Below are 19,214 nucleotides of genomic sequence, written 5' to 3' on the forward strand. Positions count from 1 at the left end.
ACGCTGGGAAAGTTTCTGCTCGCCTCTTCCGCGCTAGCGGAAGCTCGGATTGGACGAGGACCGCTAGCGGGAGAGTAAGGATGCGCATTTCGATTGGCCGCTGGAGTCCGTCAGCGAGCCCCCTCCGAAAGCGCGCTATGATTTGCCAGGGATGCGTTCCATCAGTGTCGCCCGCAGGCTCTTCTCCGGGCGGCTGCGGCGGTGGCGGCGGAGGCGGAGCTGGTGAAGGCGGTCGGCGGACTCCTCAGGGGCTTGCTCTTCTCCGGGACGCATGTTGTGCCCACGGCCCGGGGAAGCGCGGCCGGAGGACGGCGTGCGTCGGCGCTGCGCGCATCCTGGAGCTCCCGACCAGGAGGTGGAGGACATTGGTCCAGACATCGTTCCTAGCTCTCCCTGCGGGCTCCTTGGGGCCCTGCCCTGAGCCGCACCCGCAGCTCGCTCACATCTTTGCCTTCCTGCGGGTGGAAGCCCTCTCCCGGAACCTGAGCGTGTGTGCCCCTCTGGAGGAGGGTCGTCAGTGATCCGCTGGTAGGGAGCGCGCTCCTTGTTCTCTGAAGTTCTCTCTAAAAGTGCCCGGCGTCGCCTCGCTTAACGCGTGCTCCTAACGGTGGCCTTTCCTCAGAAATTTCCCTCAGAAAATATTTCCTCAGAAATGTTCGTGTCCCGTTGTCCTCCAGAATCAGATCCCAACCCCTGGAAGCATCTGAGACCTTTTTGTGCGCGTATCAGCGTGTTGTTTATTCTTTCCGTCCATCCCTGTATTCTGTCCACAGCAAACGATGTGCTGCCTCCCGGCTGTCGACCGTGTGATACCTTCCTTAGCTTGGTCTGATCTGCACCCCACGTCCAACCAGCCCAAAGGGCCCCCTCTTGTCTCTGTGGACGTCTCACCTCTTCCAGCCTCCAGTCCCAGAGTAACTCCTCTGCCCCATCCCACGGACGTCACCTTGTCTCTCTTCCTTGTGCCGCTATAGCGATTTATACCTCTGTGGGCTTCCCTCAGCTCAGTTGGTAAAGAATCTGCCTGCAATGCAGGAGACCCCGGCTCGACCCCTGGGTTGGGAAGATCCCCTGGAGAAGGGATAGGCTACCCATTCTAGTATTCTTGGGCTTCCCTTGTGGCTCAGCTGGTAAAGAATCTGCCTGCAATATGGGAGACCTGGGTTCGATCCCTGGGTTGGGAAGATCCCCTGGAGAAGGAAATGGCTACCTACTCCAGTATTCTGGCCTGCAGAATTCCACGGACTGTGTAGTCCATGGGATCTCAAAGAGTCGACACGACTGAACGACTTTGAGAGAGCCTTCCTCCTTCATTTGAGCTATTAGAGCATGGCTGGAGGGCTGGTTGTCCTGTTTGTGCATTCTCCATTGGATCTCACGATATTTTGTTGTTAAGTTGCTTCAGTCCTGTCTGACTTTTTGCGACCCTAAGGACTATAGCTTGCCAGGCTCCTCTATTCATGGGATTCTCCAGGCAAGAATACTGGAGTGGGTTACCATGCCCTCCACCAGGGGATCTTGCCCACCCAGGGATCAAACCCGCATCTCTACTGTCTCCTGCACTGGCAGGCAGACCACCTGGGAGGCCCAGTATTTTACATATATTAATAGGAGGTGATTACTGAATGAATGTTGTGTGTAGTCTCAGGAGTACCTTCTGAGGATGACACAGGGGGCAGCCCCGTGCTCTCAGAAAGGATTTCCCAGTACCATTAGCCCACAGCTTGTTTTTCCCTTTGTCATTATACTTACCAGGCTCAGGTCTCCAGGAACCTGAAGGTTGTGAGAATGTTCTGCTTAACTTGTATGTCCCTTAGACCAGCCATTGGCAATAAGCCAGAGGTGGAGAATTTAACCCATTCTTCAAATGTATTGAAGTTTAAAACCTTAGAGATTGAGGGCAAGATGGGTATGTCAAGGCTCAGTACATTTCTCTTCCAAAACCAACACATTTTGGAGGAAATTTCACATCGCGGTTGCTCCATTCTTTGCTTGGGGTCTTGTCTCCTACCTTCAGAGAAATATTGTTCTGTTTTTAGTTGTGAACTTTGTTTTGGGTCAGTAAATCTACCCACTTAATTGAGATCTCTGATGGAAACGGGGATGTGTGAGGGTTCCCTCCACTCTGCTTGAGAAGATTTTGGGAACATATCTCAGCTTATCTTTACCTCCTGAAATGTTAGAACAGTACTCTTTATCATCGCTGGCAATGACATGATGGAGTTACTTTCAGTGACCTTGTCACAGCTCTCATTTTATTTCTTGTGGTGTCTTTGTCTGGCTTCAGTATAAGGTTATGCTGGCCTCAGAATAAGTCTGGAAGTGTTCCCTCCTCTTCAGTTTTTTTTTGAAGAGTTTGAGGGGGATTGATATTCTTTAAATGTTCAGTAGACTTTTTCAGTGAAGCAATATGTTTCTGGACTGTTCCTTTTTGGTAGGCTTTTAATGACTGATTCAATCTCCTTACTCATTATTGGTCTGTTCAGATTTTCTGTATCTCCATGATTCAGTCTTGGTAGATTGTGTGTTCCTAAGGATTTATTCATTTCTTCTAGGTTATCCATTTGATTGACCTGCAGTTATTTGAAGTATTCTTACAACCCTTCTTATTTCTGTGACATCAGTTGTAACGTTTCCTTTTCATTTCTGATTTTAGTTATTCAGATCTTCCCTTTTTCCATGATATATCTAAGAGTTGTCAACTTTGTTTTAAAAAAAGAAAACTCTTAGTTTTATTAATTTTCCCCCATATTTTTAAATTCTCTATTTCATTTATTTCTGCTCGATAGTCTTTATTATTTCCTCCCTTCTGCTAGCTTTGGGTTTAGTTTGTTCTTTTTCTAGTTCTTTTAGGTGTAAAGTTAGCTTGCTGATGTGTGATCTTTCTTATTTTTTAAAAATAAGTTTGTTTATTTATGATTTGGCTGTACAGGGTCTTAGTTGCAGCACATAGGATATAGTTCCCTGACCAGGGATTGAACCTTGGCCCCCTTCATTGAAAGCTTGGAGTCTTAGCCACTGGACCACCAGGGAAGTCCCTGTGATCTTTCTTATTTTTTAATGTAAGTGTTTATAGCTATTAACTGTTAGCATTGCTTGCATTTCATCCCATACATTTTGGTATCTGTGTTATTTGTCTCAAGGTATTTTCTAATTTCTTTGTGATTTCCTTTTGACTCATTGGTTGCTTTAAAAAATGTTTTTGTTTTTAATTTTCACATATTTGTGAGTTTTCCAGTTTTCTTTCCACTACTGATTTCTTGTTTCATTGTTAGTGATTGAAAAACTTACTTTCTATAATTTCAGTGTTTTAAAATGTGTTAAGATTTCTTTCGTGGCCTTGCATGTGATCTGTCCTGGAGAATGTTCTGTGTGTACTCGCAAAGATTATATATTGTTGGGTGGAGTGTTCATTATATGTCTGTTAGGTCCAGTTGATCTAGTGTTGTTCTATCCATTCTTGAAAGTGGAGTATTGAAGTCTCCTGTTATCCTGTTGTCTGTTTCTCTCTTCAGTTCTGTCATTGTTTGCTTCCTAGATTTAGGAGCTCTGCTATTTGGTATGTGCATATTTATAATTGGTAGATCTTCTTGGTGAATTGATCCTTATATCATTTTATAATCTTCTTGTCTCTTCTAAAATTTTTGACTTAAAGTGTGTTTTGTTTAATGCTATCTATTTCTGCTTTATTGACTATGCCAAAGCCTTTGACTGTGTGGATCACAATAAACTGTGGAAACTTCTGAAAGAGATGGGAATACCAGACCACCTGACCTGCCTCTTGAGAAATCTGTATGCAGGTCAGGAAGCAACAGTTAGAACTGGACATGGAACAACAGACTGGTTCCAAATAGGAAAAGGAGTTCATCAAGGCTGTATATTGTCACCCTGTTTATTTAACTTATATGCAGAGTACATCATGAGAAACGCTGGACTGGAGGAAACACAAGCTGGAATCAAGATTGCCAGGAGAAATATCAATAACCTCAGATATGCAGATGACACCACCCTTATGGCAGAAAGTGAAGAGGAACTAAAAAGCCTCTTGATGAAAGTGAAAGTGGAGAGTGAACAAGTTGGCTTAAAGCTCAACATTCAGAAAACGAAGATCATGGCATCCGGTCCCATCACTTCATGGGAAATAGATGGGGAAACAGTGGAAACAGTGTCAGACTATATTTTTCTGGGCTCCAAAATCACTACAGATGGTGACTGCAGCCATGAAATTAAAAGACGCTTGCTCCTTGGAAGGAAAGTTATGACCAACCTAGATAGCATGTTCAAAAGCAGAGACATTAATTTGCCAACAAAGGTTCGTCTAGTCAAGGCTATGGTTTTTCCTGTGGTCATGTATGGATGTGAGAGTTGGACTGTGAAGAAGGCTGAGTGCTGAAGAATTGATGCTTTTGAACTGTGGTGTTGGAGAAGACTCTTGAGAGTCCCTGGGACTGCAAGGAGATCCAACCAGTCCATTCTGAAGGAGATCAGCCCTGGGATTTCTTTGGAAGGAATGATGCTAAAGCTGAAACTCCAGTACTTTGGCCACCTCATGCGAAGAGCTGACTCATTGGAAAAGACTCTGATGCTGGGAGGGATTGGGGGCAGGAGGAGAAGGGGACGACAGAGGATGAGATGGCTGGATGGCATCACTGACTCAATGGACGTGAGTCTCAGTGAACTCCGGGAGTTGGGGATGGACAGGGAGGCCTGGCGTGCTGCAATTCATGGGGTCACAAAGAGTCGGACACGACTGAGCGACTGATCTGATTATAGCCATAGCTCTCATGTTGTTTAATCCTCTTTGAAACTCTGAGTCATTAGTGTCCCAACAGGAACTGGACACTGTTTCAGATAGGAAAATTGAAGTACTAGCTCTTCATAGATTCTGTAACAAGTTGGTGTTGAAACCAAAAATGAACCCTCCCCTTTCCTAGTTTCCAACTAAAATTTGTGTAATGTTTCTGCCCTTTCCTTCAGCTTTTGAGTTGTGGGCTCTAGTTGTTTTTTAAACAACTAGACTAGTTGTTTTTTAAACAACTGTCTGTATGTTTGCAGCTTGATCTGTGCTCTAATAGCCATTGCCTCCATGCTCTTTTGGATTTCTTAAACTATCTCTTTCATTCCTTGGAAAAAGTTGTGTCGCCAATACCTGATGAATGAAGAGCAAGCCATCAGCAGGGTGCACGGCATCCTGCTGAGCTATGGCATAGAGGAGTCGGACCTGTATGTGCTGAACCTCATCTGATAAGTCACCGTCTCCTAGGAGGAAGTTGGTTTCTGAAGTCCTTTCTGAGATATCAGCATTTAATGGATCATCTTTACCACGGACGCTGCTGTGAATGTCTTACAGCTACACAGCCACAACTAAGTGCTCCCTGAGTGTGGACCCTGGGTGGGCGTTGTGGAGTCTGATGGAGCACCCCCTCCTCGCCGAGGCAGAGGCCTGCGTGTGCCAACACCTGTCTGACCTCTACACTGCCCCTGCTGTACGTGAAGAGTCTGTAGGGAGGGCTGGGGAGGTGTCACCTTTTCTCTTTGGAAGACTGTGTCTTGGTGGTCAAGTTTGGCTAAAAGTTATTTTAGGTTTATTTTCAAAATCTTCCTTCAATCTCTGCTTTGAAGCCTTAATCTTTGTCATTGGTCCCTTAGAGAAATAAAAGGCCACCGATTCTTTAATTTGGAAGGAATTTTAAAAAGCATTTCACCCAATTTCCCCTTCTGTTGAGCAGTCCCAACAGAGGATGGTCATCTAGCTTTTGAACACTGATCAGTAAGGATAGCTTTACAAGGCAGCCTGCTGTCCTGGTAACAACTTGGGTTATTTGGAAGGACCAGAGAAATGAAGGGCTTTCTGCCCCCGTCGTGTAGAATCCATCATCAGGGGTTCTTAAATGTTGTCTTGGAAGCCAGGAGCAACCCCAGCCTCATTTTGGTAGTTTATCACCTGATCTTTTCAATTTCTTGCTCTTTCCCTAATTTCTCTTCTGTAAAAGAAGACGGGGGCAGAACACAGAGGGACTATTTCCAGCTTCTCCTTAACTCACTGTGTGTCAGCATGAAGCCCTTCATTTCTCTGGTCCTTCCAAATAACCCAAGTTGTTACCAATACAGCGGGCTGCCTTGTAAAGCTATCCTTACTGATCAGTGTTCAAAAGCTAGATGACCATCCTCTGTTGGGACTGCTCAACAGAAGGGGAAATTGGGTGAAATGCTTTTTATGTAATCTGTAATCTGTAATGTAATCTGTAATGATTACAGCAAGAAAACTACCATCCAACTGACACATGAACAAACAGCTGGTCCTAAGACACAAAGTGGGGCCTCTCCAGGTGGTGAAAATAATGATGTTTGCAGGTAAGGGGCTGCCATTCCTGGAAGATTTCTTGTCACTGCGTCCCCCTTCCGACCACCTGCCGGAGTGTCTTTACCTTAATCTATTATTGAACTGCTGCAATTAAATCATCCAAAAAGCAGTTGTTAAGGAATAATTGCTTTTTCTTCCTACTCCAGGGGGCATCCACCCTGGATGGACAGATGGCCTATCTGGTGGGGGTTGATCTGGCCTGTTATCTATCAACACATCTGCTCAGACACGGATGGCTGTGGGGTGGCCGGTCATGTAACTTTCTTGTTCAGTGTCAGAAGCTCCTGGGTTTCTGTACGGTGAAGCTTAGAAGGGCCTCCCACCTTCACATGCATCCCCAGATGAATGTCTAGTGTTCTGCCAGGGTTACCTAGTTGTGTTGCCTGGCTCCTAAAGTGCTTGGTCATTCTTTGTCTGAGCTTTGCTCACATGGCTTTCCCTCCCTGTGTGTTACAGGCACACAGCTGAGGAGCAGACTGAAGCCCAGGGAGGTCAAGGGGCACCTTGTTGGAGCTGCCAGGGCCTCAACCCCAACCCAGGTGGCTCTGCCTGCACTCTGCTGCTCCCTTCACCACCTGGCATTTAGTTCTCATCGGTACTAAGAGCGTGCCGCTGTCAGGTGCCTGGCTGCAGCAAGATGAGCGTGGGCAGATCCTGATTAGGGCACCGTGGGAGTGTGTCTTCCTGGTCAGAGGTGACCCCCTTCCTCTTGGCATCCCCAGGCACCAGGAAGACCTCCACCCTGGTCACGTATGCCGAGAAGTGGTCTCAGAGCAGATTTCCACACGTGACCTTCAACAAGAACATCACCAGGTAGCCGGAGCTCATCTCCCCAAGCCACGTCATCTGCAAGACATTCCACTCTGTGGCCTGCAGTCATGTCGAGCTCCTGGTGCCGCTGTCACCGTCACATCCGGTCACTGCTTTTCACAGGAGAGAACTTAGTGCCTAATCTCCCTTATAGGCAGGGAATATAACAAAAGATTTAGTGATTTATACTTTTACCCCAGAGAGATACATTGTCACCCAGGGAGGCAGGCTTGTGTGTCTGGAGTTTAGGCACGGGTCAGACGATGTGTCTGCAGTCCCGGGCACCAATGGCCTGGTTGACGCATTCAGATCAGACTGTCCTTGGAAGCAGGAGGGGAAAGGACAGGGCTAAGAGGCACTAGACCCAGGCTCCTGAGGCCTCTGAGTTGTGTTCCCTGGGATAGGAAGGCTTCAGGGAGCTTCAAGGTCCCCCTGGGATAAGAAGGTTTCAGGGAGCTTTGAGGTCCCCCTGGGGCCTACTGGAGTCCTGTCTACACTGTGGAAGAGTGGTGTCTGTTGTGAGCCACTTTGTCTCCTGGGTTATTAGATGTGTATTTTGGAAAGCCAAATGGAGCCCTTTCCAGTCCCACGTGGCCTGGAAGCACTCAGCCCTTTAAGCCTTTTTCCTTACCTGGATGAGCCATTGCCAGGGACCTGGTGGTGTCATCAGAGAGACGGGGGCAGGGCCTGGGGGACACAAGTCCCACGTGGCCAGGAAGGCCCACCCTGTGCCCTCAGGATGTGCCTTCCAGATACCAGTTGAGAAAGAAGCTGAATCTCTTCAAGTCAACGCCCTTCATGGTCAACTGTCTCCTTGCTGAAGGGAAGGGCGGCTTCATTAGGGCCACGCTCGTGTGTAACACTCGAGGCCTTGTTCACCTCGGCTGACGAGAAGCTGATGATCAACCACGTGCCCATCTGGTGCAAGAATAGCCAGGGGCAGCAAGTCATGGTGGAACAGAGCAAAAAGCTGGTGAGCCACTCAGTGTCCCTGGAGTCTGGGCTTGGGAGGATGAAGGCGCGATCTGGGGCCCAAGTCTAAATTTTTGATATTAGAGGGAGGCTAGGTTTTAAGTGAGCTGGATGTGGGGCCGGATTAGGACGTCCATGCAAAAACGTACAGCCAGCAGCAGAGGGTCAGGAGGGACTGACCCTGGAGGGACTCATTGTTCAGGGGCAGCGGGATGAGAGTGGGTGAGACGTGGCTGTGCAGGACGGAGCAGGGACAGAAGGTCGGTCGTACAGGTCAGGGCCTGATGGAGACAGGAAAGGAAATAGAGCAAAGCCTGGAAGCACGTTGTTGGAGGTGACAGGAAACCAGCTTCCGGAAGGCGGGAGTGATCGCTCATTGAACTGAAAGCATCAGGAACAGGAGGGCCGAAGGACATCACCTGAATTGGCAGGCCAGGTGCAGGGCTGGGTGGGGAACGACCCAGCTCAGGGCATCACCCACAGCAGTACAGACAGGGGAGCCGGGTGCCCCTGATAGAAACTCTGGTTCCTTCAGCTGCACAGATTTCATAGTCTTGTATTCATTCCTATGACTTTGTCTATTCTGGGTCTGAACATTTTTCTTTAACCTGATTTGGTCAAAAATGGTTTTAAAAATAGAATCAATTGGGCAGGATTTGAGAGACTTGTCTAAAACACAGAAGTTAGTAAATGAGAAACAGACTTTAAATGATACAGAAGACATTTTCAAAATTTTGTGAATTCTCTGTGTAAGTAGAAAATATCATGATGCATCAGAAAGATTAATGAAAGAAAAACTGCTGACACAGCTTCCATTCTGGTTGGAAACTGACACTGAGGGTTTCCAGTATGCTTCCTGGGAGCCAGAAGATCCTGGGTCTCACCCCCTTGCCATGAGGGGAAAGTCTGTGTCCCTGAACTCATTGGCTTCCCTCTGCAGCCCTGGAGTGAGGGGCTGGTTGCCTGTGGGTGCTGAAGACATTTTGCTAACTGCTTTCTGTACATTACATTGTTTTATCCTTACAGTAACCCTGTGAAAAAGTGAAACTTGTCTGTTTTACACATGGAAACACTGATGCTTAAAGAGGTAAAGCAGGCTTATAGCGGGGAAGGTGGCAGAGTTGAGATCTGAACCCACCATCTGAATCACCATGCTTTCTGTTTATCCCCTGGGCTAAAACTTATAGGAATAACCGAAGGGACAGAACCAAACTTTTTCTCTATCTTGTGCTTTTCGAGGAGCAGTCTGGCCACGTCCATGTGGCCACACTGAACAGCGTCCATGAAGGACGTGAAGCCATACCTGTCTCTGCAGTCCGGTTCATACTGGCACCTGGAGCCCAGACCCAAAGCAACAGCTGAGAACAGTCACCGCTTCAAACCTGAAAGCACTGACTCTGGGTGCCCCAGGACTGTAATCTAAAGAACACCAGTATCTACATCTTTTCTTTGCCCTATTGTTGTTCCTTCACTCAGTCGTGTCCGACTCTTTGCGATCCCATGGACTGCAGCATGCCAGGTCTCTGTCCCTCACCATTTCCCAGAGTTTGCCCAACTTCATGGCCATTCAGTTGGTGATGCCGTCCAACCATCTCATCCTCTGTTGCCCTCTTTTCCTTTTACCTTCAGTCTTTCCCAGAATCAGGGTCTTTTCCAATGAGTTGACTGTTCTCATCAGGTGGCTGAAGTATTGGAGCTTTGCCATAAACCTTTTCAATTTCAGACCCCAGGCCTGAGACTGACTTCTTTATCTTTGTGTTTGGGGAGGGGAAGGGGTAATAGTACCCGCCTCTGAGGGGTTGTGATGGTTCATTATTCCTTCAGCAAGTATTTATGAAGTGCCTATTCAGCACTGTTCTAGACACTGAAGATAAAGCAGCAGAGTCCTTGCTGTCAGAGCCTAAGATGTAGTGTGGGTAACAGCAAATACAGATATACTGATGACAAATACATTTGTGAAAAGTGCTAAGAAGAGTGTAAGTCAGGAAAGTTGAAAAGTGATGGTGAGAGGGCCTGAAGGTTTCAAGTTAGCACTGAGAGAAGGCACAGACCTTAAGTAAATGGGAGTTCTCCATGTGGATTTGACAACTCATGTACATGTCACCCATATCCTGGGGGGCTCCTGTAGCAGCATGGAGGCAGTGATGCTGGATCTGGGTGAGTGGGTGGCTGAGGCCAAGTCAGGTAGGGCCCTTGACCCATTTCATGCTTTTCAGTTTTATTTTCATTGAGGTAGGGAGCCATTGAAGTATTTTGACAGAACTGAATCTAGAGTTTTTAAAAGAGCTTTGTGGCCACTGAATTAAGTAGACAGAAGTGAGGCAAGAGACCCACTTAGGCTATTAAAATAATCCACCCCCCTCCAAAAGTAGGGAATTTCCTAGCGGTTCAGTGGTTAAGATTCCATGTTTCCACTGCAGGGGACATAGGTTTGATCCCTGGTCAGAGAACTAGGATGCTGCATGCCATGTAGCCCAGCAAAAAATGAAAAAATAATCCAAGTGAGGTATGATGGCAATTTGGCCCATGGTAGAAGTAGTGAGAAATGGTCTACCCTGGATAGATTTTGAAAGGAGAGCTGAACAGGCTTGGTGATAGACCTACTATGTCATGAGCAGGGAGGAATCAAGTAGAATCCCAAGGTTTTGGCCTGAGAAACTGCAAGCATCAGGGACTTAGCATCCTGGAGGTGAGAAAGGTTATGGACGGAGTTGGGGTGGGAGAAGAGCTGAGAGCTCAGCTTTGAACATAATTTTAAGTGCCTATAGGATATCAGAGTGAATGAGTGAGACAAGGAGCATGGGGTTCAAGGAAGAGGTGTGGACTAGAAATACTAGTGTAGGTGTCACTATTGTGGGGTGACACTGGATAAGATCAGAGCCTGGAAAAGATTACTTGGAGTGTGAACCAAGAGTTGAGGACTAGATGGGCTTTGCCTGATACCATCAAGAAAGACTCAGTAACCCTTACTCTATTTTTCTTTCTTTTTTCCTTCATTCTTCTATTTGATTTTATTATTTTTCTAGTCCTCCCTTCCTAGCTTTTTTGTCAGTCTGTTCTGAAGGAGATCAGCCCTGGGATTTCTTTGGAAGGAATGATGCTGAAGCTGAAACTCCAGTACTTTGGCCACCTCATGCAAAGAGTTGACTCATTGGAAAAGACTCTGATGCTGGGAGGGATTGGGGGCAAGAGGAGAAGGGGATGACAGAGATGGCTGGATGGCATCGCTGACTCGATGGACCTGAGTCTCAGTGAACTCCGGGAGTTGGTGATGGACAGGGAGGCCTGGCGTGCTGTGATTCATGGGGTCACAAAGAGTCGGACACGACTGATTGACTGATCTGATCTGATCTGATCTGATTGAAAATAATTTAGTGAGTGATGGAGTAAAAATTGTTTTACACTTTAGTTTCTGGATTCCCAATCTATCAGTATATGCTTCTACATTATTTTAAAGAATTCACCAAAAGTATGTTTGGACAAATATGAATGCTGGTTGTGATATTTAGTATTATGGTCAGTGAAATTCTTTTGCAGTTTCTAAGTGTCATTAGGAAGCCAATATAAGGAGCTATTGAATTTATAAAGACATTTCTAATTAATTTTAAATCATCAGTTGCTAGTAGTTTTCACTAGCACAAATTTTGAAATTACAAGTTACTCTGTAACAAATAGGCAAATCTCTTGGTTGTAGCTCATTTGTACAAAAATAATGCCATATTAAAGAGAACCAAAGTTATAAAACTAATAGATAAAACTTTCTTTTGTGTTTTTAGGATCCGTTGAATTGTTACTTTGTGTTTCACAACTGGGAATTTGTGAATGGATTCTTCCCTCATCAACTAGTTCTAATTGCTTTATAAAAAATCTAAAACTGATTTTTTAGCAGGTCAGTTTTCATATTTGGCCCAAAAGAAAAATATATTTACATGTGTATTTCAAATTAAAAACAAACCTACCTGATCGCATATTTTTTAAAGGCCTTGTGGGAAAATTTAATAGTTGTAAATCATTATTAGGACAGACTTGTGATGTCACCCTTCTCTTTTCGTTGTGTAAACCCTTAAAAGACCCTTTCGGGGGTTCCACTCGAGGGAAGTCAGAGAGCCTGGGACGGGAGCGGAGGGGCAGTTTCGGGCAGCTAAACTGGGCGGGAAGCCTGGGACCCCGGCTCGGACCTAGCTCGACCCCTACGCAGCGCAGCTCCGCCGCCCCGCCGCGACGTCACGCCCGGACGGTGACGCCCGCCACGGCGTCGTCTGCCCGTCTCTAAGATGGCTGCGGGCCCCGGGAAGGGGCGGGCCTGGGAGGGCGCGGCGGGTTGGCCGCCTCCCGACGCTCATTGGCCAACTCTGACCGGCTCTGGGCGGGCCCGCCGGCCGGCAGGGACGTCAGGGCGGCGGGCTCGCGGCGGCGGCTGCGGCGGCGGCTCCCCTCGGCGGCGGCGGGCGGCGCGGGCGAGACTGGCCGTGCTGGCCACGGAATGAGGAAGCGGACCGAGCCCGTCGCCCTGGAGCATGAACGCCGTACCGCCTCGGGCTCGCCCTCCGCCGGCCCGGCCGCCGCGGCGCTGGACGCCGACTGCCGCCTGAAGCAGAACCTGTGCCTAGCGGGCCCTGGGCCGGCCGAGCCGCGCTGCGCCGCGGACGCGGGCATGAAGCGGGCGCTGGGCAGGTGAGGGGCGGTGGGGGCGGCTGGGGCCCGCGCCCCTTCGGAGCTGACCGCCCCGCGCCCCGCCGGCCTCTTTGAGCCGGCCCATCCCTGGGTGCCTCCCCGAGCGGGCCTGCGGGCCACCCCCCGGCGCCCGGCTGGAGAGCGCCTCCCTACGAGGATGGGGGAGCCCCTGGATGCCCGGTGGTGGAGGGGGGGGGGGCCGGGGAGCGCGCGCGCGGCGTGTACCCAGCATCCCTCCCGCGGGGTGGGCAGCTCACCGGCGCCCGCGGGGTGGGCAGTTCACCGGCGCCCGCGGGGCCCCTGGGGACGGTGGAGGGTCCGCAGTGTGCAGTCGCGGGGGTGCGCCGCCTTCTCGGGGAGGTTGAGGGCTCGGCGGGGTGCGGGGTCGTGGGGCGCTGTGCCCTCGAATCCAGAGGGCAGTGGATACCCGGCGATCGCGAGCCATTGGCCTCTGATGTGTGGAACGCGTCCACCCGAGTCGACCCCTTGGGAAGCGCTGTCCGGTCTGGAACATGTCTTCGGCTTCCCTTTGGGGAGATGAACTCGTTGACGTTGAATTCATCTCGCAGTTGAGAGAAGAGTGTTTTTCACTCCGGCTGGACCCTCCTCTAGGCTGGTGTCTATTATCTGGCTGTTGGTGAAACTTATCACTCATGACAGTTTTGAAGTCTTGATGTTTCTTGGTGACTGAAAAAGTTAGTATGTAATGTTCTCAGATGTTGTAGCAAGAGTCACTGCTTTTGGGATCCCCTAGAATGCCCTTAATTGACACAGGCCTCTGCAGTAAAATATTTATCCAAAGAGCCCCTAAAAAATGTTAACTTAGATCGCAAAAGTTAAACTATATACACATCTCACCTCAGTCAGTGGTTCCCTTTCCTGCTGGAAGTCCAAGGATCGACAGAATTTTTGTTTTTGTGTAAAATTATCTAGCAACTGACCAGCATCTCTTGTGAAGATAATCTGTTTTGTGGAAAGGTTTATCTGCATTAAAAACGCACAGTTGGCTTTGATGCACTTTTATTAACAGATTTGACATAACACTTAGGTTGTAAGCTCTTCCTTTGAAGAAGACAAATTGTGATGCACAGTAATGTTTGGGGAAGCAATCGCCCTTGAAAGATCTACTGTATTAAAAGAGTCTGATTATTTTTATTTTTGATTTGAGGACAAAGAGAGACATTCTAGTGGTGCCACTTCCTTTGAATAAACAAAAGGCTGTTACGGGAATAAAAAGAAAAGCAGAGGGCAGGAAGGGCAAATTTGTGAGTTACCCCATGGTTCCTTCCCTGTTGCCTGAAATGTTCTCCTGGATCTTCTCCTCCTGAGTTTTCTCCTTCAGCCTGGTCTCTGCTCAGCTGTCACCTCTTCAGAGAGGCTTTCTCAAACTAGCACATCCAAAATAGCCATTGGCCCCCACTGGCCCCTTTCTGCTTACTTGTTTCTTCATCCCCCTTAATTGCCTGCTCACTTGACTGGCTTTGGGCATAGTCTCCCACAGAATGGAAGCCCTGTGAGAGCAGGGACATTGTTCTTGGGGCCTCTGTCTTCAGAGGCACATCTTAGGTGGGAGAAAATATTTTGTTGAATGAATATCCAGAATAGATTCCTAGAAGTGGAACTGCTAAGCCAAGGGGTGTATGCTGATGACTGAAAGTGCCCTCCCAAGAACTTGTACGACTGGTACACCTTCCACTAATGTCAGTCTCCTCACCCAAATATTGAATATTACCAGATATTTTGATCTTTTTCTACTTGGTTGCTGAAAATTGACATCTGATTTGTAACTTTAATTTGCCTTTCTTAGTGGTTAGGTGGCAGTTTTTGTATGTTTTTGTAAGCCTATTATACATCTTTGGAATTATTTCCGTCTTGAACCATCTTTGTTTGAGTCCCCTTGCACATTTCTTTTAACTTTCTGTTGTGCACATTTTCAATAGACAGAAGTAGAGGAGTCAGCATAATGAACCTCCATGAGCCCGTCCCTTCATTTCAGTGGTTTTCCATGTTTTGCCAGTCTTGAATCATCTGTTCCTCCTCTCCTCCATTTTTGATATGGTGGGGAGACTAGACTGTTCTAAAACAACTGATTTCGTCCATAAATATTTTCACAGCATATCTTGAACAAATAAGGATTTTGAAATATATACAACCCCAATACTATTATTGAATTGTATCAAAACTAGCAATTTATTATTTGTAATTAATTTAATATTATTTAGTATCCTATCTGGGCTTCCCAGGTGGTGCAGTGGTAAAGAATCTGCCTGCCAATGAAGCAAACAAAGAGATGTGGGTGGGGAGGATCCCCTGGAGTAGGAAATGGCAACCCGCTCCAGTATTCCTGCCTAGAAAATTCCATGGACAAAAGGAGCCTGGCAAGCTACAGTCCATGGGGTTGCAAAGAGTCAGACACGACTGAGCAACTGAGCATGAGTCTACATATACATTTCCTTGTCTTAGAAATGTTTTTTTAAGTCAGTTTTAAAATCCTGCACATTTCTTAAGTGTATTCCTAGTTAATCTCTTGTTGTTATTTTCTTATATTATACATTACTAGTTGTAGTTATTAATTCTGTATCTAGCAACTTACATAATCTTAGTTTCAAGTAGTTTTTGCAGTTCCTGAATTTTCCAGGTATGCTATCATATCGGCTGCAAATATTAATAATCATTTTGTTTTCTACTTTTTATGTCTTTTGTTTCTCTTTTTTGATTACAGTGTATTTCCAGAACAAGGTTGAATAATAGGGGTGATACTGAGTATCCTTATCTTATTCCTGACTTTAAGGAGAATTCTTTTAGTGTTTACGCCACGTTAGTTATTTTACTACGGGGTGTGTTGCTGCTGTTTTGTCTTTTTTTTCAAGATCAAAAATGGTTGTTGAATTATATTAAATGCTGTTTTAGCATCTGTGAAATGATCATATGAATTTTGTCTCTTGACCCGTTAATATACTGAGTTGTAGTAATAGATTTTATATTATTGAGTCATCATTTTATATTATTGAATCATCAATAATAATTCTTATTGTGTAGACAGATTCTATTTATTAATATTTTACTAGGGAGTTTTGTACCGTTATTTGTATGACTAGTTTGTAATTTTCTTTTTTTAATGCCATCTTTACCAAGTGGTTTTAGTGTTTTTTATAGCTTTATTAAAAGTTATCTCTTTCTCTTCATTAGCCAGTTTAAATATTGTACTTTTGAAATGATCTCTTTCTTTAAATTTTGGTAGAATTCACCTGTAAAACTTCCTGAGCATGGTGCTTTTTTAGAATACAGCATTTTTATAACTGTCATAGTTTCTTAGATTTGCAGTCTCGTTCTGGGCTCAGTTTTGGTGATTTATATGTCTATAGAAAATCATCTGTTACATCTGGCTTTTCCTCTAGACTTGGGGCTCTTCCCCAGTCTTGTTTGCTATTTTAGGTATTTACACGCCCTCTCCTCTTTTTTCTTGCTCTAACACATGTGTGCACACACAGAAAAATTTTGGATTTTCTCCTGAATAAAAAAATATTTTGTGTGTATGTTTCTTGGAGCCCAGGATGGTGCTGAGGCTGTGGAGAAGTGGAGAGAACGTTCTCTCTCTGAAGAGGGCAGCAAGAGCTGCTTTCTTTCCTTTGACTGCCCAGCAGGAATGTGGCTCCAGGGCATCCAGATCTTCCAGTCTTTCCTAAAGAGTAGCTGGGTGTGTGTCCGTGACCCCTTAACTTTTTAGACTAATTTAGATAAAGACAACCACCTCAGAGGTAAAACCAGGTGTTTTTTTTTTTTTTTAATTGATGTATAGTTGGTTTGCAATGTGCTAGTTATATATATATATATATATATATATATATATATATATATATATATATATTCTTTTTCAGATTCTTTTCCCTCTTTTCCCTTCTAGGTTGTTAACAAAATACTGAGTGTAGCTCCCTTTGGGTTTGTTTTGGACTAAGTTGGACTAAAGGGTCATTTTGGAAGGCATCTGGCTTACAGGTTAGCCCTGCACTCTATGAAAGGAGGTACTGGATACTGCTTTGGCTTTGCATATGTCTGGTATGAGGAGGCAAATGAGGGATTCTGTGTGCCTTTGATCTTCTCTTCTGTAATCCTGGAGTTCTTGGCAGTATTCAGTAAAGGGAGTGCTCAGTTGTGTCTGACTGTTTGTGATTCCATGGTCTGTAGCCCGCCAAGCTCTTTTGTCCATGGGATTCTCCAGGTAAGAGTACTGGAGTGGGTTGCCATTTTCTCCTCCGGGGGAATCTTCCCAACCCAGGGATCAAACCTGTAGCTTTTATGTCTCCTGGATTGGCAGGTGGGTTCTTTACCACTAGTGCCATCTGGGAAGCCCGGTAAGATGTATATGTCTGTGTTTAAGTGAACTAGACTGTCTTCCCACTGCCAACTCAGAGGCCAAATCTGCCAGATAATCAAGATCAGTGGGCTGCCTGGGAGGTTTCATATCTGATGACCTTTGTGTGTAAATACAGAAGAATGCAGGCATCACCCTTGGTTCCTCCTTGACCCAAAAGAAGGAACTTCATGCAGAGTTGCAGAAGGCTTTACCGAAACCCAGAAAGCCGGGTGGTTCATCTTCCTGAGGATGAATAGGGAGCTCACCAGACAAGCTTCTCTGCCTGGTATCTCTTTCTTTACATATGGAGATAAGAGATTGCTCTCAGAGCTAGCTTTTGTACTTAAAGTCTACTTTTCTCCACCCTCTTCTCTTCTCCCTCCCCAGAGTAGAGTCTGTTCCTGGACCAAGACAAGCAGCCAGGGAGGCTACATTATGGTGCTTCAAGTGGGGCTCCCAACTGAGTCCCTCTCTTCCCAGTTGTGGTTTATCTTAGCAGGGACACATTCCAGCCCTGGAACTCAGGACCCTGGAACTTGAGTCTTGTATCTCTGCTTACTTCCCAGTTCTTTTCAGCCAGTATGTACTCTCCCTTCTCAAGGGAGTGCCTGTCTTCTACAGTAGTGTTGGGCATGGACTGCTTAAACGCAGGAGTTACTTTTTAGGTAGATTAAGAGCTCCAGAAGACACTTAGCATAGAGGTAGTCTTGGAGAGAGGCTTAGATGGATCATCGCCTCAGGGTTCTGCTGACAGCAGTGGAGATGGGACACCTTTCCAGACTCAAGGTCTTCCTCCTGCTCCTCCCACTAGAGCACTTTTCCTTCCAAAATGCAGTTTATAGGGAAAATTTAACTGTAATACAATCTTGAAAACTGACAGATTAAGTCAAATGCTTGACATGATGCCAGAGAACTTGAGTGTCCACATGGGGAGTGGACAGGTGATTTGTTTCTTCCTGAACTGAGGGCCAGTGTCTGGAGTGTCAGGCTGCTGACACAAGGAACTGTGATGCCCAGAAATCTGCCCGAGATGTCCGTTGAGTAGAAAGACCTGTTATTTAGGCTTGGTGCCCATCTTAGTATCATTTGATATTTTGGAGGAAAGTTTGCGTAGTCTCAAATGAGTGTTCTCAGGTTCGTGTCTTGGGGAGAATTGCTTAACTTTCTGAGCTTATTTCTTCCTCGTGATGTGGGGATAAAAATCTCCCTTATAGAAGCAGGGTGAGGCTCCAGTATGAAAGAGCTGCTGGTGGCATGATGTCTCTGGGATCCAGAAATAGGTTAGGGATCCCCAAGGGTGCTGTGAAGTTGCTGTGTGGGACAGCATTGGAAGTTCTCTGGGTGCTTCTGTTTTCTCTGAAATAAGAACAAAGCCCTCTGCCCAGGGGAGAGGAGCTACCACAAGTGTTTCTCTTTCAGCTCTCCACCTGGACCCAGTCTTAGCTCTCTATCTTTGGCCTAATCGGATGTTTCCTACCATGTTGCTAATGTCTCATTAACAAGACAGACAATCTCCTTGGCAGAGACTCACTTTTCTAACATGTGGTGTTGCAACACTGGATGACAGAAATGGTTTTCACGGGCAGTCGTTGCAGCTGTGACTTGCTGTGTGTGTTCTGTACCGCTGAGTGTGACCTGGTCCTGGGAGGTCTGAGGGCAGCTCCCCTTGCACCCCCAACCTGAGGACTCCACACACAGGCCAGTGAGGAGGGTGTTAGGCTGGGTTTGAGGTGGAGAAAAGATCAACATGAACAGAGGGCAACATCAGTGATCATATGGTTCATAAGCAGAATTCTTGCCCCTCAGGTTTTGCTAATACACAAATAGAGGTTTCTAGCAGAATTTGTCTTGAGATGGTGCTTGTAGGCTTTGTTTTAATTATGTGTGTTCTGTTTTCCAAGTATGCCCTGGTTTACCAGGAAATGCCTTGAGAAGGTAAAAAGAGGAGGGGGTAGATGAATGTCTGTGTGAGGAGTGTCATTTTGCAAAAATGAAGACAGAGAAGGAGTGTCAATGAAGAAATACAAGCACAACTCAGGA

The 19,214-nt window shown here is 46.4% G+C and overlaps 1 protein-coding gene across 1 annotated transcript in view; it reads left to right on the forward strand.

Moving 5' to 3' along the window:
• Nucleotides 1–12,537: 12,537 nt before the first annotated feature.
• The window catches only part of ABHD12 (abhydrolase domain containing 12), a 53,710-nt gene continuing 47,033 nt past the window's right edge, over nucleotides 12,538–19,214 (forward strand). Inside the window, exon 1 of the mRNA XM_027559542.1 lies at nucleotides 12,538–12,820. Within this exon, the coding sequence (XP_027415343.1) occupies nucleotides 12,630–12,820 (191 nt within the window). The 5' untranslated portion in view covers nucleotides 12,538–12,629. The remainder of the gene's footprint in view (nucleotides 12,821–19,214) is intronic.

The sequence above is a fragment of the Bos indicus x Bos taurus genome, chromosome 13, assembly GCF_003369695.1.
Source record: "Bos indicus x Bos taurus breed Angus x Brahman F1 hybrid chromosome 13, Bos_hybrid_MaternalHap_v2.0, whole genome shotgun sequence".
In the NCBI taxonomy this organism is placed as follows: domain Eukaryota; kingdom Metazoa; phylum Chordata; class Mammalia; order Artiodactyla; family Bovidae; genus Bos; species Bos indicus x Bos taurus.